At 40.7% G+C, this 23,124-nt stretch overlaps 3 protein-coding genes across 6 annotated transcripts in view; 1 reads left to right on the top strand and 2 right to left on the bottom strand.

The window, feature by feature from the left end:
• The window catches only part of ddx6 (DEAD (Asp-Glu-Ala-Asp) box helicase 6), a 48,452-nt gene that overhangs the window by 23,444 nt on the left and 1,884 nt on the right, over positions 1-23,124 (bottom strand). The gene's annotated exons all lie outside the window — the stretch shown is intronic.
• LOC140366743 (V-set and immunoglobulin domain-containing protein 10-like 2) lies at positions 1,744-16,662 on the top strand. Of its 2 annotated transcripts, none has more exons than XM_072453025.1 (3): positions 1,744-1,808; positions 16,077-16,468; positions 16,513-16,662. In XM_072453025.1, exons 1-2 carry the CDS (start codon positions 1,796-1,798, stop codon positions 16,442-16,444), a joined length of 381 nt encoding a protein of 126 aa, XP_072309126.1. In that variant the 5' UTR covers positions 1,744-1,795; the 3' UTR covers positions 16,445-16,468; positions 16,513-16,662. The 2 variants fall into 2 exon arrangements, with proteins under 2 accessions (XP_072309126.1, XP_072309125.1); XM_072453024.1 differs by lacking the exon at positions 1,744-1,808 and adding an exon at positions 14,999-15,135 and having other exon boundaries at positions 16,513-16,649.
• cdon (cell adhesion associated, oncogene regulated) overlaps positions 18,651-23,124 on the bottom strand; it is a 28,830-nt gene continuing 24,356 nt past the window's right edge. Inside the window, exons 13-19 of one of the 3 annotated variants that reach the window (XM_072453017.1) lie at positions 22,722-22,827; positions 21,457-21,579; positions 21,047-21,238; positions 20,594-20,889; positions 20,422-20,501; positions 19,739-20,004; positions 18,651-19,281 (exon numbers count right to left, since the gene is read on the bottom strand). In XM_072453017.1, the coding sequence (XP_072309118.1) occupies positions 19,127-19,281; positions 19,739-20,004; positions 20,422-20,501; positions 20,594-20,889; positions 21,047-21,238; positions 21,457-21,579; positions 22,722-22,827 (1,218 nt within the window). In that variant the 3' untranslated portion in view covers positions 18,651-19,126. Of the gene's footprint in view, positions 19,296-19,738; positions 20,005-20,421; positions 20,502-20,593; positions 20,890-21,046; positions 21,239-21,456; positions 21,580-22,721; positions 22,828-23,124 lie in introns of all 3 variants that reach the window. The other 2 variants (XM_072453020.1, XM_072453018.1) reach the window with 2 other exon arrangements.

Here is a 23,124-nt window from a genome sequence, read left to right as displayed (position 1 = left end):
CTTCAGTGGAAAGCAATGCACAGTGGACTGTGGCCTTGAAAGACAATTCAGATCAAGTTGCAAACTCTGTTAGGGGCTATATATAGAGCCCCAGGACATTGTAGATACACAGCACGAAGTGAGCGCAGTGCACAGTGCAGTTGCACACAGCTGAGCTGTGGGGAGAGACACCAGCTGAAGAAAAATTGTCAAGTCGAGCCATATTACCAAGTGTTTGGGCCTATTGCAATGTTTAGGCCTACTACTTAAACATTTGAAGAAGAATATAAATGTGGAAAAAAGTATTACTCACATCCTGACGTTCAGACTAAAACACACGCCCACATACAAAGGGACTGACATTTTAGTGCGTCTTCAATAGTTTGTAAACTTTGGAGAGAACTCAAATGAGATCAAATGACAAGATTTATGAAACGTTTTCACTCACAACTACGCCACAATCAGCAGTCTGAGATTATGCGTCTTCATCTTCTACTTTGTTTGACACATAGGATGCTGATCATGTCTGGATAACTATCAGGAAATGTCACCACCCCATTCTCACAAAACACGATCAGACCTGGATCAGAGAGAGCTTCAGTAAAAAAGCAACACGTGGACCAGCCCGTGTAATAAAAGTGCCCATCATATCACCCCCATCTTCTGCTGCATATCTAATGAACAGGTTAGCTGCGATTTAGCATCAAGCCAATCAAACGTTGCCTTGACACACACTTTCAGATTAGCAAAGAAAGAACGCGACTGTCATAACAACCCAAACCCGGGCGTTATCTAGTTATATCTGAAGTTGCTTGACATGAGTTCTTGCAGAGTATTACGACGCGTGGTTTGGAGGGTGCGTGTCCCTGATGTGAACCCAGCAGCAGCGGCGGCAGCGGCAGCAGCAGCAGTGAAGCGCTGTGGAGGAGACGGGAAGCTAACTGTAGCATGCTAGCTCCTCGCGCCGAGCCGTGTAGCACACATCTGCAGCTAGCTAACGGGATCTGAACTTTCACACGGGTTTGTCACGGAGCACAAGACTTTCCGCAAGCGCGCAAACTTACGACGGGCGGTTTACTCGCGGGTGTGGAGCTCGACGCACGCCGTACGCCGCGTGCTCAGAGAGTGTCAGCGTGTGTAAAGAGCGGACGGGTCCACCACATACCTCCATTTGGCAGTGCGACGTGAAGAGGCCGACGCGCGCGCGTGTGTGTGTGTGTGAAGAGAGAGGACTGATGGCCAGTTCACGTTCCCCGGAGCCGCCGCTGACACCGCCACCTCTTGCTCCGTCACGGACTCCGCAGGATGCACGGTAGTCTATCGTTAAATCCGTGTGTGTTTGGTGGATGAAAAAGAGCACAGCCGCAGTTGGGTGTCTGTGTACGGTGACAAATAAGGCTGCGCGTCTTCTATGCCGAAGTTTGGCATGAAATGAGAGGACGCGTCACCTTGCAGCGGTTCATGACTCCCACTGTTCAAGATGTGAAGGGCAGGACGCGCACGCACAATCCGCCCGTGTGGACATGTCCCGATGCTACAAGAGCTGCGTTTCTTTTTGCATTTGAAATAAAAAAAAAAATCAAAAAAAAAATCATTAGGCTATAATAATGTAACATGGGAAACTGTCTTTGTACGCACTCGTCAGGCAAAGAATGCTGTCAGTCACCGATATTTGTTCGCATACGTTATTACTATGTACGGATCATACTGGTGCGTAATAGACAATATTCAGATGTTTAAGGCTGTGCTGTTTTGCAGATGAACGCTCCCTCTGGTGGTCCGGGTATTATGCCCTCATGTGAACTCTGCTCTCGACATGCTCCAACATGGTGAGCTGACTGAGACTTCCTTCTTCTTCTTTTTAAATGTCATGCTATTGTGTGTTTCTGTGTATAATCTTTCTACTAGTCATTTGAATTGGAGTTCTTAAACTGTTGGCCACTTTTTCAACACCTGTTGAACCCATAGACTTAACCTTGTTTGGGGAGATTGTGCCTATGGTGAATATATTATAGTTTGTGATGAAAATTTGACACCTAAGACAACAGAGTACCTCCACCTCTGTCATCAAAAAAGTGCCATTCCATAAAAAATGCATGGTTTTAGATTGATTTTGGCCCTTTTTTGCAATCTGGTTCCTAGGTAACCGTTATGGAACTACCTCCACCTATGTCATATTTGCTGGCCATGTCCAACCAAGAAACCTCACAAAAATTGCCAGTTTGGAGAAAAATGGGCAAAGCGTTTGGTCAAACAAAATCTTTACTATGATCATAATCCCTTTGTTTTACTTAAAAGTGTAATCGAATGTGTCATATGGACTTCAAGATATGGTTTATTCAGTCCACTATTTTTTGCCATTAAAAGGCAAAGTTAATAGGTTTAATAGGATGAGGTAATGAGAGAAAATAAATGGTTTGAGTAAGGTCAAGAGGAAAAACGAGGGACTTGGAGTAGAGAAACTGAGCAATTGAATGAGGCTGAGGACAAAAAAGTGAAACTATGTTGTCATGGAAACTGGCAGGGATTTGAAGAGAAAAATAAGAATGTGAATTGGTTTTGCCCTTAGGTACAGTGCTGTTGCTGCTGCAGGGAAGAAATCCTCTTCAATATATATTTTAGTAAGGACCTCCCATTATAGCACATGTAGCCTGAATGAAGCAATTTGCAAATCTAATGCATCCATCATAACAATTCTCATGCTGAAGGGTGGAGGCAGCAGTCAAACAATGCTATTTTAAATGGCTTTTAAACTAATTGGGTAATAAAACATAAGGGAATTGAGGTTGGAACTCGTAATGTTCAAGTGGGGAATAAGTGACCTCCCAGTTGCCTGGAACACAGCATTAGAATGCAAGTTTTCAATTAAAAAAACAAAACATGAAACATAAAACACAGAACACAGAACAAAAAACAACCAGTGAGCAAAGAATTCAAATAAACATCAACTAAACCTCAAAGAAGACACAGCACATTTAAATTAAAATAAAGTCTCGTTTGGTCCAAAGTCAGATCAAATATATACATTTCTAAAATAAGTCATTGTCATTCTTTTCCATCTGTCTAACGACTGTTACTATGTGAGTCCAGTCCTTGATTATCAGTGAGAATTGTGTCATCCATTTCTTTCTTCTTCTGTTCGTGGCAGAAGTTGTGAGCCCCAAGTACATGGTTCTAAAATTGAGTGGGAGGGCAATGGCAAAACCGGTCTGCAGTGCATTTTTAATTTCAGTCAAATTTTTGGAGCGTCAGGACAGTCCCAAAACCCGTGATAGTGGTTTGCCTCGGTTTCTCCAACAATAGTTGTGAATAATGGTCACTTTGGTATGGTTATATGGAAAAACATGACATATTTTACCAGCAAAATTTCCTCCAGACATGTAATTTTGTGGCCCTCACACACACATTTCCCCACCTTCTCTTTCCCATTTGTTTTAATATATTTAGTAGAGTAGCTGTCCAGATTGCATTGCATTGATATGATTTAGATAGTATTCCTCTTGAAAGTTCGGATTTATAAGCCTTCATAAAAATTTGGTCAAAGGGTTATAATGGTCATTACTTAGGATTTTTCATTTCTTGGTTATAATAACTCCGTATTTCTAAATACCTATAAAAGTCCTGTTAATCCAAGCCAAAGGATTGTATGTCAAAGCTTGTCATTTGATTATCTTTTACAATCTGGTAAAAAACCTTTATACATTTTGTAATCCAGACCTTGAATTTCAGGTCACAGATTTCATCCAGGGGTTCTTAACTTCTTCCAAATGGCTCAACCGTTTGTCATCTCGCAGTAATGACTGTACAGGAACATTACTCTCAATAATTTTCCATTGCAACACTCTCATTTGAGCTGAAATAAATACATTTTTCATACATGGCAAACCCCAACCTCCTTTTTCTTTTGATTGTTGTAGAGGTTTGAATCATATATGAGTTGTTGTTTTTTTTGCCTTGCCATTCACATTTTGAAATTGTTTTATTCCATTCATCACGCAGCCAGTTGAGGATGGCAATTGGGGAGAGTCTTGGATAGATAGAGAAATCTGTGCAAAACATTCATTTTTATAATAGAGAAGAGATGGGTATAGTTTTATTTAAGATTGATGACAGTTCTTTATAGAGGACTACACCTAAATATTTACAGGACTCTGTTAGGTGTAGCAGGGGAAGCCCGGTTCGGTGGTGCTGTTTTTGTTTAGTTTCTTAGACATGTTCCTGAAGTAAGCATCCAAGATAAATCCAACGGACTCGACCGCAACCCAACACACGCCCAACACACGCCAAGGTAAGCAGCCAACATCCGGGAACCAAGAATGCAAGTTTTTCTAGACATTTTTTATCAGTAAACACATCTGTCATTGAAGATTAATGCCATACTACCAAACATTCCAGGCCAAGAAAGATATCCATGGATACAAGCAGGTAATGAACTCCCCATAAAAGTTAGTGCAGCTTTAAGGCCAGTCTTGCAATGGATGGTTAGATGTCTTAAAATGACAATAATTTTAATGACAGGGCATGTTACAACGTACTCTCTCACTGGTTTAAATCCTTACTACTTTAACCCACAGCCAACCATGAGTCAGTGCTAGTAAAGCCTCTGCAGCTCAGTGAGGGAATTCAAGAGGTTGTGAGCTTGCACATGAGGCGTGGTCTGTTGGTATGTTGTATAAGAAAACCTTTATACAGGTTTAGGCGCTGGAAACTTGGGGACTTGTGATTTATAGTTACTTTTTAAACCAGTAAGAGCGCATACCTACCTTTTAAATGTTATCCTGTGGCAGTGCTGCCAGGGAAATCTTGCAAGTCTGATTTTGGAGTTAGTACAATATAAAATGGTTAAAACCATTAAGTTAATGTTTTTGTGGTGACTAATTTTATCCTTTTTTTTGTATCCTCCGTGACTGGGAATAGAGACAGCTTATTTCACTGAGCATTTTCTCCTGATGAAGGACACTGTGTTATCCGGACATATTAAATTGATATCTGGGCCAATAAGTAATTTTGATACAGTTTTATAGCAGAAAAAACAGCGGCCTGGTTTTATGCTTTGTAAGAAACAAGGGCATTGAAAAAATAATAATAAAGCGAAAATAAATGCTACTATGCTCCTGGTCAAATGTGATTGTAATCCAAATTATCAGGCAAGATTGGATTAAATTCTATTATTTATATTTTGATGGAGAATGGGATCACATAGTAGAATCTAGTGGATTATTTTCTGTTGTAGAATTGTTGGCACATTGTCTAAACAAGGATTGTTGACAAGTAGTTATCTCCAGAAGAATTTGTCCTTCATTATCAGTTTGTTTGGTCAACTTGTCTCAGCGGGCCCTTTTAGCATCTATCTAAACCTCTGTGTGTGGAGCCATAGTCAGGCTTGAATAGCCAATACTAGCACAATGTTTTGAGTATTTATGTCACCGGGTCCGGACTGATGGTAAATAAACTTCTACTGTCTCAGAAATCCAGAGTCTCCTGCCTCTCCACAACTCAAGCTCCAAAAACACCTAACACCCCTAATATTTACCATGTCAGATACAGCGTTCAATGGCATAGAGGCACAAAACAATTTTGGAATAGCTGCAGTCTTGGTAGAAGTGTATTTCCATAATGCTCATGCGTTTTGTATTATATTTCATCTCAGACTGGTTAAGTAATATTGGGGCATTGTGGTAATAAGGTAATTATATTAGGATTATTTCTCATCTTATTTATTGTCAGTTACCTGCTTCATCACAACTACTTCATATAATTATATGAATCTTAAAATCTTTTTACTTTTCGTTCCCAAAATTATTGCAAAGACAGTAATACTTATATGATTTATTTATTCATTCATTTATATTTTATTTATTCATTTATCAACAACAAAACACAATGGAGCGAAACTGACAGCAGATGGCAGTACAGTTACTTCTATGATTTCATTTTTAGGGGTTCTCTAGTTCTCTCATTGCTGGTCAGGTTAAGTAGAAATTAACCTTTGCTTTGATAAAAACAATACTGTTGTGTCCGGTGGTTCTGATAACTTCTGTACCGTCAGTTGTTTTACATAAGAATTGAAATAAGATTACCATTTCACTGTAAACACAATTTATGCTGATCTGTTATGTCCTTGAACTAATGAGTTGTGGCAGTTCAGCTTTAACTGTGTCAGATTCTGTTTGAAATATGTCATTGTTGTTGTGATATGTCTTGTTGTCAGGACTTGTTCTGTTTAATCTGAAAACACCTTATTTTATCCTAACAAAAAAGCCCACCTTTCGCTCCTATTCTGCAATTTTCTGTATATTTTTGCTTAGCCGGTCTGAGCTGCTGTCGGCACTGGTCCAGAGGTGTCTTTACAGTGGCCTGTTACACAACCCTTAACACTGTGTGTATTGGTATTTGTAATGAGAGACACAGAGCCAGTGGAGCCCATGAAGTTTAACGGGGGGCACATGAGGTGAGGTCCTTCACTATTTGAGAATCAGCGCTGACCCTAAACGAGGTTATGGGCACTGGAGGTGTTGCAGTGACCTTTTGTGAGCTGTGAAAGTCTGGCCGGAGCTCCCAAACAAACAGTGTGTGCGTGGTCCGTGTGGCAGCAGCCCCTCTGAAACCCGCCACAACTCCAACCGTCTGGATCCTATTAGACCCCTTTGTCTTTCTCCAGCCTCCCCTCCTGGTTCTACTGTTTTTACTTTGTGTTATTCATATTCATTCCATCTCATCCCTCTTCCCGCTCGCAAGCATCCCACAATGCATTTCGTCAGGACTGTGAGGCAGATGTTGTGTTGTTGGGCCATATGAAATCTCAGAGCCAAACTCGGACACTGAACTTCAAACGGCACGTAATCTAAAACAACAATAATGACTTAAGGTTGCGCTAAGAGAGACAACAAGCTTATTTTATTAGTCCTTGTAAAAGCACAACTGGCAACAAGGGGCCTCATCTGGAAGTGCTGTAGTGGAAGCTGTGTGCCGTGTGCCCTGTTATAAGAACACTGGGAACTGCACACGATCTCACACTCCAGTTTACTTGATATGTGTAAGTGTGTCTGTGGGTTACACTGGACCACAGCATGGAGCAGGGAAACATTTGCCTCGCTCCCCTTGCTCGTCTCTCCCAATCCTGTCTGTGTAATTTATCCCAGCCTGGACATTGGAGATGCCAGGAGCGATTCATACCGTTTTTATCTTTTAGACAAGCCCTCTACTGCTTCCAGATGGAAAAATCACTCTGGGCCCCAAGTTTGTTTATGAAAAAAATTTAATGTTTTTACCAAGATGCAAAGGAGGAGAATGCTCTTGCCATAACCTGTAGGATGAAATATGTATCTGAAGTAATATTGCTGCAGAGTTTTTCTTTTTAAAGATCGGTAATTAAGAAGAATTTGAAGCCCCTGATTCTAACGCACAGATTTATTGAGTATTTTTATAGTCACCTTTCTTAGAAACGGCACTCCTGTGACCTCTCCTGTACAGGCAAAGACCATTTCAAACCAGTAACTATCTACTTTACTGCCTTGTAAAAAGTGCACGTGAGCAGGAGGACATGATTCCCACTCCCACTGTAAGTTTTACTGTAGAATACCTGTTTTATCCATCTCAGAGGCGAGTAGAGTGTAAAGTTCAAAATTGCATTATTCAAGTGAAAATAACAAGTACTGGAAGTGGTCGAGAAATTACTCAAGAAAGAGTGGAAAAAGTGTTTGTAAAAGTGTTTAGGATAGTCACACAAATTAGAAAAATGACTGATCTATATGGGTTTGACATTGGATCTAAGGACTCGAATGTTCCAAAATATAGCATTAAACATTTCCATCTCCATGGAGACAAGCAGGTGACTCTACCAGGCCCAATTACAAGTCAGATCTGTCGAGAGTCGAGCCCACTTACAGTAAGAATGCATGTTTCTGTAGTATTTTTTTAGCAATAAAGCACACTTAATTAAATAAATTCAAGATTGATGTGCCTGTTTTACACAAAACCGTGGAACATTCCAGGCAAGCAATAACACCTCCAAGGAAACAGTCAGGTCGTGGGCCCTCCACCAGAATAGTTACATAGTACACCATTAACAGTCTCAAGACTTTATAAGGGAAAGCTGGATGTGAGTGTGAAATATGGTCATGGTTTATGGAACTTTCCCAAAGTTCCCAAAATGTTTAAGACAACTTTATTTTTGGCTATAATAATTTTGACCTGTATCACAATGCCTTTCATGCTGTGATTAATGCCATTATAATCTTGAAACAACAATCATGCCAGCCAGCATAATACACAGTCACACCACTTCAATTAGCGGTGTAGTTGTAAATCAGACAACGCATGTTTTTCCCATAGCAAGGAGTTAAATTATATGTGGAAAATTCAATCAGTGGAAATTTCATTACCAATTTGATCATCTTCAGAGCCTTTCTCGGTTTTCTCTGAGAAACTTCTCAAGCTGCCGTCATGCCACAGAGCTTCTGTTCAGAGCGAGTGATTATTGACTGCCGTACATCTGGGGATAAATTGGATAATAATTCCCTAAATGCAGCAATGTTTTTGACATGCAACATGGCCTCAGTGACAGTGGCTTTGAATGAGCTGCCTGAAACTAATGGGGGGGAGTCAACATCTGACTAAATCAATTTGTAAACTGCTCGAATGTATCGCTGCTATGCAGGTGCTTGGTCTGGTTCATTAACTAATCAAAAGAATGTTTAAGGATTATGTAAATTACATGCAAATATTTATCTATTTTTGTGCTATATTTATTTATCCAAGCTTAGAAAAAGGCTCTCATAGTGAAATGGGAAATGTTATGTTCAAACAATGTTTGTATTTATTCGTGTGACGAGAGGCGTAATTGAGTTTGACACCACATCCAGTAACTTCTTGAATGTGCAACTGTGAAGTCCAAGGTGTTCGGTGTCCGGGGTTTGCAGGAATGTCTACGTTTGTACACACAGTTACAAGTTATTACTAAGCCACATTTTAAAAGCTATAGTCAACTAAAATAACACAATCCCTCTTTCAATGAAGTTTATTATTACTCTTTCATGTATTTGCCCCGACACAATGTGCTTAACATGGGTTTAAATGTTGTCTGCAAATGTTACATTATACAGTATATCAGGGCTGTCACCCTGTAGTTGTTCAGCCAAAATTACTTTTCTGCATTCTATAGTTTTATTTGACAATTTGTTTGATTTAGATTATTCAGATATTTCTGCAGAAAGGGTTTTGTAGAACATTTCTGTAAAAACATTGTTTTTGTATGACCTCGTGTGTAGTTGTGGTCTTGTGAGTGCAGTTTGGGTTTTGAGTGCGTTTGCCAGTTTCACACCACTTTAGTTGGCTCCCCTTTAGTTGTCTAATCAATTGTCATGGCCTGTCTTTACTTTTACATTTAGCTTCACATTTGATTACAGCTTCAAATCAGATTGCTTCTTGTGCCAGGTCCAAGCCTGGAAAAACTAGTCTGAGAACAAAACATACAATTTATGCCAAGATAATGTAAACTCAAAAAAGAAAAGGGTGCTCTACATTTGAGATTTTATCTCCTGAATTCAAAACTTGCCATTATTTAAATTTAAAAGTTCATGATAAAAGTCTGAAGAGGATGTATGCCCACTGATCAGTGGAGGCAGAGTTGTGTCTGGGTCCCCTTTTGTGGGTTCTGGGGTGTGAAATGTTCAGGTCTGGCTGCTTGGTCCTGTAGTGGCTGGTCAGGGCATAACCGCTCCCCAGATCCTGATGGACAGTGGTCAAGTCCGTGTTCAGTGCATAAATACTGCATGCTACATTAGCTGCCAAAGCCTTTCCACATGTTGTTTGCTGAAGGCCTCTGTGGTGCTTAAAGGGCGTCTGGCTACTTCAGCTCAGATCATTCAGGACTTCATAAGACTGCATAGAATCCTCTGGATCACTGCGATTTAACCACCTACAGACACTATATTATTACGTTATGTCAGATATGATATTGACTAATTTATCCAGGGGTTCCTAATGTCTCTCCCTCAAAAAGAAGAAAAAAACAGGACCCTGCACTGTAAAATGTACTTTACACACCAATGTATATGAATACATGCCTCCTTTCAGCCGGATTTGTAATTTTAAGATATAACAATTGTATCATGATGCCAGCTCAGGGCCCCTCAACTAGACCCACAAATGCCCCTGCCCACTGTCCAGATTACCACTGGGGGCACATTGATGTGCTTATAAACCACTGCCATGGAACTTTTAGCATAAAAAGTAACTACCAACAAACATTGTTTTTTATGCATATAACTAGCTGGAAATTCTGCAAGAATACATCAGGGAAAAGCAGAATTGTATATAGCTGGAGTAGTTGCTCAGAGATTTATGTAAAACAATGTTTAGAGACTTTTCTCTTGGGAGAGGCCCTACAGGCGGCCCCATATCCCAAGGCCAGTCATTTGGATGGGCTGTGTTCAGGTATGAGCCTTGAAGGGAGACAAGGACTTGGGGGTCATGGACCGCCTGGACCTCTATTTTATGAGCCGCGCTCTGCCTGTCGGCCACATAAATGATGATAGAACAGCTTTATTCAGAGGCTGGGTGATATATGGTAGCCTGTCCACTTGAGCGGTACTACAAGACCACTTCTCCGCCGATATGTGTGGGCAAAAACACTCTGGGGTAATGGAAAAAATGTGACCAACATACGCACAATGGAAAAAGTAACCCCTGGACTCAACTTGAAAATAGACAAATTTAACAAACGATGGAAAAAACTGTTATTTTGGACGTGATATGCTTTAATCCTTCTTTTTTGTCTCATTTCATTTCCTTTACTTATCTTGTGTTCTTTCTGGTCTTTCTGGTCCTGCTTGTTTGTTTTTCTTTGAATTTGAAAAAAAAGGGAAGGCATTATTTTGAAGCGAAGCATGTCTACTGTTGCCTTTGTTGCTCAAAATAAATTTGAATGTGTTAGTTTTTTGTTATGTGCAGTACAAATATAAAGCATGTCAGAACACAGTAGACTTTACTCCTCTCGACCAATATTCTCGACCAATTATTTTTTTGCCAATCACACAGTAAGAGCATACACAAGAAGGTTTTTTAAAGTATATTTTTCTAGGTACAGTAATGTTATTATTACCGGTAATCTTTTTTTTCCATAGGCACATTCACTTGAGTTTCACATCTACCTCTACCACTGATAACAAATAAAACAAAGAAATAAACAAACAAACTTGGTAGCACTGGGGTTTACAGTGCCATATTCTCCAGCGGTGTTACTTCTGAATGATGCCATCCATTTAAAACTGAAGATACCACAGACGCTCCTCCTCTTATCGGGATTGACCGCAGCCAAAAAAATGCTGGCTTTATGATGGATACCTCCTCATATGCTGACCATTGGATTACAACATTTATGGACATTGTTAATCTCAATATTTACAGAAATCTGTGTATACGCCTTCTGGAAGGTCAAGATGATTGTTCTTAAGCTACTATTAGGCAGAGACCCCTGGTATTGGGGGGAAGGAGTGGGGTTTAGCCACAGTGGATAATGTTATAAGTGTTTGATTACCCTAAATATTCTTTATTTTATTATTGTTATCTATATTAATATTATTATTATTTTTTTTAAATAAATTTTTTGTGTATGTGTGTGCATGGGTGTAAGTGTCGGTGTAATCCCTCATTCGTCCAGGCGTGTTCCATAGTAGAAAAAGCTTCAGTTGTTTCATCTGGACTCAGTTAGAAAAAATGTCAATAAAATAATTTAGGTCGAGAACTCCGATATTTATACTATTCTGTGGTAAGTCCAGCCCATTGGGAGGAGCCTTCCTGAAGAGGAAAGAGTTGTTTGTTACTACAGAAACTTACCCTCTTGGTATCTACCGAGCCTATTCAACCCTTTAATGGGCTATTAGTCTCCCCTTTGTCTTTGTGAGACCCTGGCTCACCCACCCTGAGAACCTGATTAACATCTAAATGTCCTGGTACTGGTCCTCTACCTCTCTAGGGGTTCAGGATCCCATTGTAGACTACAGGAAGATTGAACCTTAGACCTCCGTTTCTGTTTAAAGAAGGTTTTTCTTTTTTAACAAAAATAGCTTCCTTCACTCCTCTTTCAAACCATCTTTTCTCCCTGCTTAAAACCTTCACCTCACCGTCTTCAAACGAGTGATTAGAGGCTTCAAGATGGAGATGCACGGCACTCTGTGGTCCTGAACTTGTATTTCTTCTGTGCTGATAGAGCCTCTTGTGTAGAGGCTGTTTAGTCTCACCTATGTAACGTTCTTTACAGCTTTCTTCACTGCATTGGATAGAATAAACTACATTGCTCTGTTTTTGAGTCGGCAACTTGTCCTTACCAGTTTTTGTCTTAAAGTGTTTGCTGGTTTAAAATAAACAGGGACTTCGTGTTGTCTAAAAATTCTCTGCAGTTTTTCCGACCGGCCAGAGACATAAGGGATAGAAACACCCTTCCTTCTCTGTTCAGTTTCCCTTTTGTCCTGCTTCTTGGTTCTCTTCACTCTGTTGAGAGCCCACGCGGGGTAACCACAGCCTGAGAGGGCATTTCGGACATGTTTTTCCTCTTTCTTCTTGCCCTCTGAGCTGGTGGGCACACCTTGAGCTCTGTGTTGTAAGGTTCTGATCACACCCAGCTTGTGCTGTAGTGGGTGGTTGGAACCAAAGAGCAGATACTGGTCCGTGTGTGTAGGTTTCATGGAACAATCAAGAAAGGCTAATAGCCCATTAAAGGGTTGAATAGGCTCGGTAGATACCAAGAGGGTAAGTTTCTGTTGTAACAAACAACTCTTTCCTCTTCAGGAAGGCTCCTCCCAATGGGTTGGACTTACCACAGAATAGTATAAATATCAGAATTCTCGACCTAAATTTTTTTATTGACAATGACTCTTGGATGAGAGTCGAAACGTCTATTTTTTCTAACTGAGTCCAGATGACTACAACTGAAGCTTTTTCTACTATATATATATATATATATATATATATATATAATTTATATATAAAATATATATATAACGAATGGATCATTTGTCTTTGTTTTCTGAGGGAGGTAGTGTGAGGGGAAGAGAGACCATTGGTATTATTGACACAATGATGTTTTTTACACGATAATGGTAAAATGAAAAATCTAATAAAAATTAGATCACAAAAAAAAACTTGGTGGGGCAAATGCTTTTCCCCCATCACTTTGAGAGTTCGGAGATAAGTGGAAACACACATCCTCGAAGTGTGCGCCAACAAATACTGTTTTCTCATCCAGCGGCTGAATCATCTGTTGTTTAGCTTAAGCCACACATCCCTATACAGGTGGTCCCACGGCAAATGAGAGGTTAGCTTCACCCTCAACCATGCCAGCACTAATGACGTTTTTAATCTTATGCCTTGCTCGGAGAACCCACCTGTTTTGTCAAGTGTTGCGATCACATAAAGTTGGTTGGTGGATGGGGCGCTGTGGGAGTGGGTGACACATGTGGAGGCTGCAGTGTAATGTGTTGCCCAGATCTCTTTTCTCTTATGTGCTGCCAAAAAGACTAAACCAAGGTTAAGTTTACCCCATCGAAGCTGCTCAATGAAGGCATGGCACCTGTGAGCTTTTACAGGGATAAGATAGTCCGTAAGAGATGTGTGCACTGGAAAGCATACAGTAATGCAGCGATCACTATTATCTGTATTACTACTACTTTGTGTCTAAAACAGGAATTTGCTTTGCCATTACTGAATACGAAACACGTGCCTCTAACTATTCAACAACCGTATATGTTTTCATACTATAGCATTGGCTGGTCTTACATTGTTGATGATTGCTGATAGGACAATCCCCAGCTCCCTGACTTCTCCTAAAAAAATTCAGCCATTTGATTTTGCCTTGTTATTTGATATTGTTCCATTCTACATTGGCAGACAGGAAAGTGGGCACGGAGCCAACATATGCTGCACTAAAAGAAAATTCAAGTTAACTCGTGCGTTTGAAACTAGATTAATATCGAACCTTGTAGGTGCAGGCTCTTTCTCTGAAAGCCATCACACAACTTTGCAAGTTTATACACACATGGAAAATAATACTTGATATCAAATATGCTTCAGTTTATATTGAGATTAATGATCGATGTTAGTCATCTGGGAATTATACATTTCTTGAATCGCAGAATTCTTCCTGACTAAGCATCCCAGCTGTTGCACCAAAGGCATTTTTGACTTTTGCCTCTTGCACAAATGTCTTCTGAAGCCACTCCAAGTCTTGTTTGTGCCAAATCTCTCTATGTTGCTAAACTTGTGCAGGTGAATCAAACTGGCCGGACTTGACTGTGTGCCAAGGGCTAATGCCTCTAAAGTGTAGCTTTACGCACCTCTTTTATTATCTTTGTCTGTTGTTCTCTGACTTTGAACTCAAAGCCCCATCTTTAAAGTCCTTGGGACCCATGTTGTTTTATGTTGAATGTTTATCACATATGTCTGTTCTCCAACAACTGCTAAATATAGTGAGGATCTGGCCACAAAAAATGATGCCTATACTAATTACAGCCTTCCCACTACTCTAGAGTCGCCTCAAGTCACAGCAGGTTTATGGGCCGCATCCATATTGCCCCGATGTTAGTAACTTTTTCGCTCTATGCTTCCTTTGCTACTTTGTTCCTTCCTTCTTTCCTAACTTGGGGCAGCACCAACGCTAGCAGAATTGGCTTGGATCTTCTTTGTCTACATTCTTCGGGTGGGCAATATTGACCAAAATTAATATCTCAATATTCAGATTACTATATGACAGTCCAACAATGTGTCTTAATACTATATTTTCCCTGGTCACCCAGTCTATAGAGTTTGATTCAATTATTCTTATTTCACATGAGAAGAGGTCAATTTACATGTCTATTCTGCCAGTGTATTGAATAATACATGTTGCAATGGCATCATGGTGACACCCTACACCTCGAGCCACTCAGGCCAAATGCAGACACTGGTGAGCTGGAAACATTCATGAATTATTAAATGTGAGTTCTGTGTAGTTTGGATGAGTTTATCTAGTCAGTCTCACATTGTGACACAGCTGCTGTAGATGGTAGAGGACTTGGGGTTTCTGTCTGGACAACGTCTGTTTGATGCGACTATAAACAGGACCAACCATGATTCCATACTTTCTCTTCATCTTCTCACTTGTGGCTCTTCCTCTCCAAGGTAAACTTGTCGTTACTCTTTTGATGCTCGCAACAATAGCAGCTAACGGGGAGCAGACAAGCTGAGACCAGCACACTTCCTCTTGATTATTAACGGCTGTCATTATTTTGTCAAGATGCTGAGCGTAGCCAAAGACAAAGTCATAAAATAGAGTTCGTAAAAACACCAGAGGCAAATAAACAGTTGGGTGTTCAGAATGATGTGCTCATCTTCAGGAGCTGATTCCCAACCTTCTGGGAGGTCCTCAAGTTACTTTAGAACATTTTAACTTTTAAGATATAAAGTCGGGGCAGCACAGAATAGTGTTAGTGCTATTAGTATTAGTGCTCACAACAACAAGGTCCTATCGGAGCTTCTCCATTTTTGCATGTTGCTCTTTTTTCTTACGTTTCCCCCACCGTTCTTGAGATAATGAGAAACAAACCAAAAACTTTACTTTTGCCGTATCTAAATATTGTCTTCTGTCGAGAATAAGACCTTTTCTTAATCCAATGTCAGTTTTTGGAATACATACATACATGAATGGGATGTAGTACTTTGCTTTTTAACTATTTAAAGTTTAATGACATTATCCATCCATCCATCCATTTTCTACCGCTTGTTCCCTTTCGGGGTCGCGGGTGACTGGAGCCTATCCCAGTGACTTTGGGCCTTATATTGATGCTAAATCCATACCTTCCACTAAAACCAAAAGTAACCAGAAGATAAGCAGCCTGTATTTTTACATTAATGTCCAATATTTTTTTATAATTAAAACATTGAAGTTGATATCAGTAAATCAGTATAAGATTCGAACATGTTTGCCTCGTATCTGGGGACACAGATAAGACACAGATCTTGTCTATGAAAAATAAAAAAAAAATCTTCTTGCTCTCCTTTTAAAGAAAAGTGAATAAAGCTTTCAGTAATAACTTACAATATCTTTTTGTGTTGTATTGCAGGTCTTGAGATGTTCGAGCCTGAGGAGGTGGAGTACATTCGCTCTAACTTCACTGTGGCAGTTGGAGGCTCTGTCACTTTACACTGTGGCTCTCCTCCTCCGCATATCTTCATCTGGGGATTCACCAAACCAGGCACCAACAACAATGCGGCAGTGGCCTACAACTACGGCCACGGGCCCAAAGTGCTGTCGACGTCCAGCGACCTGGGACAGCTCAGTGTCCCTGAAGACACGTCCTCTCTGCGGATTGAAGGTGTACAGGCCGACGCACAAGGCATGTTCACCTGTCAGGCACTGTATGATGAAGAGCAGGGAGTTAGAGCCACCTTCTATTTCACCAATCTCAGTGTAGGGGATGAGTCTACATAAAACACCCACATATTTAATTGTATGGTTTGCTAAAATGTCTTTGTTCCTTGTTCCTTAATTTCACATAGGATTATGAAACAAAACTGCATTACTCTAACTATTAAGTATCAGAATGCATGTTTTAGTTTAAATTATTGTGTAAATTATGAATAAATAATGAATATAGAAAACAAAATAATGTTTGTTTTGTGATTCACATCAAATTCTAGTTGGTCTTGATTGTATACACATTTTTTATAGTCATGTAAATTATCTACTATTAAAGACAAAAGCAAAAATGAAAATATAATGCCCCTGTAAACATTAAAAGACTGGTGGAATTATTGTATCAGTGTTTCTTCAGGGGTTTAAAAAAAAAAAGAAAAGAAAAAACATTATTATTGTATTTAAAATGTAATGAAAAAAAGTAATATACAACCCAACACTGGAAAAAGGCACATACATTTTTTTTTTATTTGTCTAAAACCATCAATCTGTAATGTTTGTATATTTAGCAATGACACCACCATGACCTCATCGTACCCCTGTGCTCTATCATTTGAGCCGATTCAAACCCAACATGCTCCATTTGCAGTTTTGTGGCATCTCCAAAATAGAAGAAAAGGCCCAGAGCTGAACAAGGCCAGCCAACAACACACAGGCGGATTCATGAAGACTTGCATCCTCATTGAGTCTAAACTGAAGAGGAAGAATGGTGGGAGGGGAGAGAGCCTGGCGTTAACAGGTCGGCTCTGAGGCAAGGGGCACAAATTCCTGTGGAGACAATGAGTTTTTTTGTCCCCAGTGGTTCTCCTTAATTAGGGGGTGTAGCTGCGTGGGCAGAGGGTCCCGGCCGACTGAAGAAGGGTGTGGACTGACAGACGTGGGACATGGAGGAGAGGCTCATTTGGAGACAACCCTGGCCTTATCTGGTCCTCATCAGGCGGGCCGGAATCTGTCAGCATTCCCCTTCTTACCCCCACTCCAACCTCTTTCATTTCCACATCCATTTCCTCCCCATTGTCTCCCATCTTTTCATCCAAACAGCAAAAGAAAATCATGATAGATGTAGGGAGTTACAGCCCAAACATTTGATGCCTTTTATGCAGATGGTGGTCTGTTATTTTGCAATTGAAATAGAAGTACAGTACTGACAATTTTATATATATTTTGCACGCATTTCATGAACCCAATGATGGTTAAAAAGTAGTCAATAAGTAACTGAGAACAACTACTGGTAGCATAAAACCAAACCAAAAAAAAAAAAAAAGCTGATAAACAGATGTGTAAAGAAAATTATTTTGTCAGTGAGAGTCGCATGGCTTTATTTACCACATATATCAGGTCCGCATAAATTGGTTAAAGGGAAAAAAGATGGTTAATTCAAGTGGACAAATGTTGACGGGCCTGGCTGCACAGCACAGACTAAAAATACGGAAGGAGCAAGGGCCACGCCTGAGCAAGAGCAGAGTGGCTGTGGGCGCCAGGAATATCCACTGGAGACGAGACTGGGCACAACATGAGTAAATGAGCAACAAGAAGAAAAAGAATACAGTTGTCAGCAGGAAGTGCGGCCCATTTGAATTTATAAAAGACACGCTGGTGAAAATAGAAAATGATGCTGCCACAACAAATGTATTTCAGAAAAGGAACTAAATTAAATTAGATTAAAATGGAAACCAGAAGTTTTCAGAAAACATTTCAGGAGATAGTAAAACATATTTTTCATATCTATCAGGTCAACACCATACAAGAATGAGGGTTGGATAAGTATTAGTGAGTATTTTTCCCAGTTAATAGGACAACTTTTCAATTAAGACAATGGATGGGCCGAATAACGTTAGCACAATTGAAAAATGATAGCCCAATTGACATGCGAAATCCTTTTGTAAGATTGCATCTTGGGGAAATCCTACGTGTTGTTCTTGGCTGCACTCACTGCTTACACTATTCAACATCTTATACAGATTGGGGCCAGTGGGTCAAAACAGTGCACTCAAATCACTAGAGCATTTTACATAAAGTAATGAGCTATCAAGTCTTCAGTGAAGCAGAGAGCAAGGACTTAAGTGAACAGTGAAGGGAGTGTTTCGGCCGTTTCAGGGGTCACTGCAGTGGAACAGCCCACCAGAGCCACTTCAAAGCCCCACCGCAAATATGGACAGGCCTGGAAACCTACTCTAGTAAATCACTCATCAAGAAGGCAAAGAAGACAAAGAGATGTGCATTTACTCTTCCATATCTTCTCTTTATATTATTACAAAACTTTACACAGACACTTGCGGATCGCCATGTTTAAGCACAACACAAAGACGAACAAAAATAAAAAGTATTTCTCATCCGACAAAAGCATAAATAATATAAAAGACAACCTTTTTTTTTTAAACAGATACATTCATATGAAATAATATTTTACTACTACAAAAAAATAAATAAGGCATCTAAAAAGTGTTTTTTCATCAGTCCTTCCTCCAGTGGAGTTTTCAGCAACACACTCTTTTCACTTGTGTCCATTGAGTCCTGCTTAAGTCTTTAAAGCCATGTCTTCTCCGATAAGTTTAATCCAACATAACATTACACAGATCCTTGTGGTTCAAACGTGCAGTGCATCTGACTGTTCGTATATCCTCTTTTCAAGTCAGGGTCCATAGTGTGTCCCAGTGCTCTGTTATGGCCCACACTGTGCATGTAGAGAGCCAGAGTTTAGACCTCCTGTGGCCCAGCCTGGATTAGCTCTCCTCCCAGGCTGCTGCTCGAGATCCAGCTTGGCTTCTCGTCACAGTCCAAGTCTGTCAGAGAGAGGGCCTCCCAGCACACCACTGTCCCTTCCACGTCCATGCACTCTGGCTCCTCGTCCCCTGTAAATAACGAGGTATGGTTAAGAATCTGGCACATTTAATATCAGAAATCATATCGCAAGTCCATGTTCCTGTTCCTGCTGCCGATGCATGAATATGGACTCGGTCTTTCACCTGCTACAGATTTTTGCAACAGGGTCCAGATATAGCTATTACTAGGCTATATAATTTTTTTTTATACTTTATTGCTTTATTTTTTATGTTATGTTCTGCCCGCGACAAAGCCTGAGCGTCGAAATTCTGCCCGCAGCCCATAATGAGTTTGACACCCCTGATTTAGATAAATGACTGAGCAAGATTCATAATCTATGGCCCTCCCCATAACATTGTTTTTATGCAAATTGGTATTTTTGTTTTTATTAAATATTGCAGCTAAGAAAAAAATATATATAACCTCATAATCATTACTATGCTTTTGTATTTGTTCCATGTAACACTAGTAGAAAGTATTTCTCACCGGTTCTGTCCGAGTTGTCTGAGTTGTCAGTGTTGTCGCCCAAACAGCAGGAGTGCTGTGATGGTGACCCCCGCGGCTCCTGTGGCTGGTACGGGCCATTGCCTTCAGGGTGCCCAGTGTGAGAGTGGTGCTCAGGGCCGTGGCAGTGTTGGGACACTTGCCCCAGAGGCACCATTTCCAGGCCGTCCTGCTGGCAGCCGGCCACGCGGTGCATTAGAGGTAGAGTGCCACTGGAGAAAGTGCCATTGGTTTTGTTGTGACATCTGCTTCAAAACACAGAGAAGACAATTATCCTTGAGGCGCCTCATGAAGACTAGATCTATTTTTGTACATAGTTTGTTATTCATTTTTTTGTTGGCATGGGATATGCTGTCCTCCGTGTGCCCATGTGGTTATGCTGTTACCCTGAACTTTCTCTATATTGGTTTATGATTGGATTGTGGCCACGCCCCTCTTTCCCAGCAGCAGAGGTAAATAAACAGAGGGCTCATTAGGTCTCTGGCTGGGTGCACACAGGGTAAACTGTGATGCTGAGAACCCTTAAGTAAATAAACAGATCTAGTAGTATGGGAAAAGGGCAAGTGTGTATGTGTGTAATCAGACAACAGTGATTAATGTGTTGTCATTCATAATATCGCTACAGTTTGATTGAATTACTGTAGAACTGAAATCTCTTTTCTTACCTGTTGTTGTTGCAAAGATTTTGACAGCTCATACAATCAGATGACTCAGTCTGAGGAAGTGCTGTGTACATCCCTCCACCCTGATAACAAACAGAAAGTGTGACTTTAGCTAGGTTCAAATTCACACACTTTCAGACATGACCAGAGCATTAGAATGAGTTTAGTGACTCACATTATGGTGATGGTAGGGGAGTGAGTGCTCACAGTCTCTGGTGCTGTGGGGCAGTGTCCCGTCGTGACTGTGTGTGTGCCCCGGTGAGAACAGGCCTCCAGTTCCGTTCATCAGCGACAGGCCGTTGGGGAGTTTGTGATGGAGGTGATGGCACCCCTGGGACAACATCTGGCCACTGTGTCCATAGCTCCCATGCACCCCTCCATTGATGTGGTTGTTGCTAGCCACTGAGGTGTACTCAAGAACATAGCCATTCATCTCTGCTGGCTGGTAGCCAACATGGCCCGGGGGGTACTCTGATGGGAGAGAAGGGATGCCACCATGTAAAAATGCATAAAACATAGGTGGTAAACTACTGTCTGTCAAATAGTGACTAAGCACAAGCACATACTTTATTAAGAGCAACCAGCTCATAGTTGTGTATTTAACCTTATGTAAATGAGCATTACTCACTGTGCATGTTGTTCTGCTGTCGATTCCTCCACAAACACATGGCGATGAATGCTAAAAGGATGAGCACCATGACCCCCAGAATACAGCCCACGATCAGGTAGAGCAGCCCCCCTGGAGAACTGGGAGGCTCCTGAGGGTGGGGTCCGGGGGGAGTGATAGGGTGCTGGCTGGGTGAGCCTGGTGCCTGTCGTGCTGATGAAAAAAAAGGACACAAACAGTGCTTAGCCACTCACAACACCAACAAAGAAAGGCCCAAAGCATACAAAGGAAGCATTTGATGGTGTCACAAAATACACTACTATTGTATTTATGTAATTATAGTGGTCGGAGCTGTTATTTAAGTTATAGCGTTACCAGAAACAAGCCTGGACTCCTGATCAAGAGGAAGTGAGGTAACTTTATGGTCCTACCTTTGGTCTCACAAATCATTACGTTGCTGTATTCGCTCTCGCCCCCGTCATTAAAGCACTGCATCTTGATATCATAGGAGGTCTCAGGCTGCAGGTGTCCAATCATGTGCCAGTGCTTTACACCTGAGGGAACAGGGACAAAGGTGAGTAAGGACTTCCTGCTGCAGCTGCTGTGTGTTTACTCACAATCAGTGCCCCCCCCTCTCTCTGAGGTCATGTTCGTTCATGCTCTCTCTATCACTCACCCCCCTCGCTCCGTCAACTCTAGCCTTCAGACAGTTGCTTTGCTTTAGACAAGCCCCATATATGGCAGCCTCATGTTTGTCCTGGCTTGTCTCCAGTGTTCCCACTGAACACATACTACACACAACGGAACTCAGGACTCATGGACCAGACTACAAGATGGAAATGCAACGTTTTCAGCTAATGGGGTTGAAATAAGATGCTATGCTTTTTGTGTGCTGATGACTGTGGCCTCAATAAATCACCTGTTACATAGGTAACTACTCTTGCCAAAAAGCCATTCCAAAATAAAAGATCCACAGTTCACTTACGCATGTAGCCCTGTTTATTTATCCAGGTTTAACACAAAAATAATCCTGTAAAATAACTTAAAATTAAAATAACTTCCTTAACATTGCCTCAAACTATGTACAGAAAAACTACAAATGTTGTGTGCTTTAGTTTTAATGTAGTCCTAGCTTGTACCAGGCCTAACTGTTAGCATTCTTCACAGCAACCGGAGCCGTGCTCCTGTGGCTCCTCTCAGATTTCAGTCCTGACCCATTAGCTGGCGACCATTTATTAAAAACAGATTTAGGCGTGCGTGCTTTCGGGGAGCAGCAAGTATAAATCAAATGGCAAAAACGCACAACATTACAGTATCCATTACTGACTCTTTTATCTGCACAGCAAATGAGGGCAACGACACTACAAATACTACTACTACTAGAGAGTGTTTTGTAGAAGAATTAAAAGGGTTACTTTATGAACACATATTATGTACTTAGATTGAATTCTGCATTTTGAATAACATTATTTTAGTTATTTAAAAGATTTTTGATTAGGAAAAAAATCTTAAGATATTATTAATTAAATAGTAACAACAGAAGTAAGACTATCTTTATAATTACATTAAGAGGAAGTAGATTTATTTCCCCCCCCGTTACTTTACATCTAAGGTATTAGCGTTACAACTAATTCATACTAACCTATACTTTTACTCTACTTTGACTTAGCCTTAATCCTTGGGCGACAGGACTTACCCTCCACCACGTCTCTTTTGTAGTCGCTGTCGTTGTCGCTGTCTGTGGGCCTGTAGTAAATGTAGAAGCCCTGTATCGGAGTGTTGTTGTTGCTTGAAGGGCTATACTGCAATGGGAAAGGAAAAAGATTACGTTAGATTACTCCAATCCTCTGGGCAATTATTATTAAGGGAGCAGCTTTTCCTGTTACTAATGGTGGCCTTGTTATCAGCAGATGTACTGGACGGCAAGTATAATTGTGATTGCGCTGTCTGTCTGGACCTCAGAAATAAATGGGTCGATCTGAGCTGAAGTAAATGTGGAGAACAATCTGCACAAATGGCTCTGAGGAGAAAAAGGAGCTTTGATGAGTGCAGAATAAAATGTAGATGACAAGGGCCCTTAATCTCAGCCTGGGCAGATC

This window comes from Eucyclogobius newberryi, unplaced genomic scaffold, assembly GCF_026437365.1.
Source record: "Eucyclogobius newberryi isolate DKJ021-1_F unplaced genomic scaffold, fEucNew1.0.hap1 SCAF_10, whole genome shotgun sequence".
Taxonomy (NCBI): domain Eukaryota; kingdom Metazoa; phylum Chordata; class Actinopteri; order Gobiiformes; family Gobiidae; genus Eucyclogobius; species Eucyclogobius newberryi.
This window is presented reverse-complemented; position numbering and strand designations above follow the sequence as displayed.

Excerpts from the sequence above, each read along its gene's own strand:
- LOC140366743 (XM_072453024.1), top strand. The coding sequence starts at position 15,084 with ATGATTCCATACTTTCTCTTCATCTTCTCACTTGTGGCTCTTCCTCTC. Across the intron at positions 15,136-16,076 it reads TGTGGCTCTTCCTCTCCAAG|GTCTTGAGATGTTCGAGCCT; the intron begins GTAAACTTGTCG and ends GTTGTATTGCAG.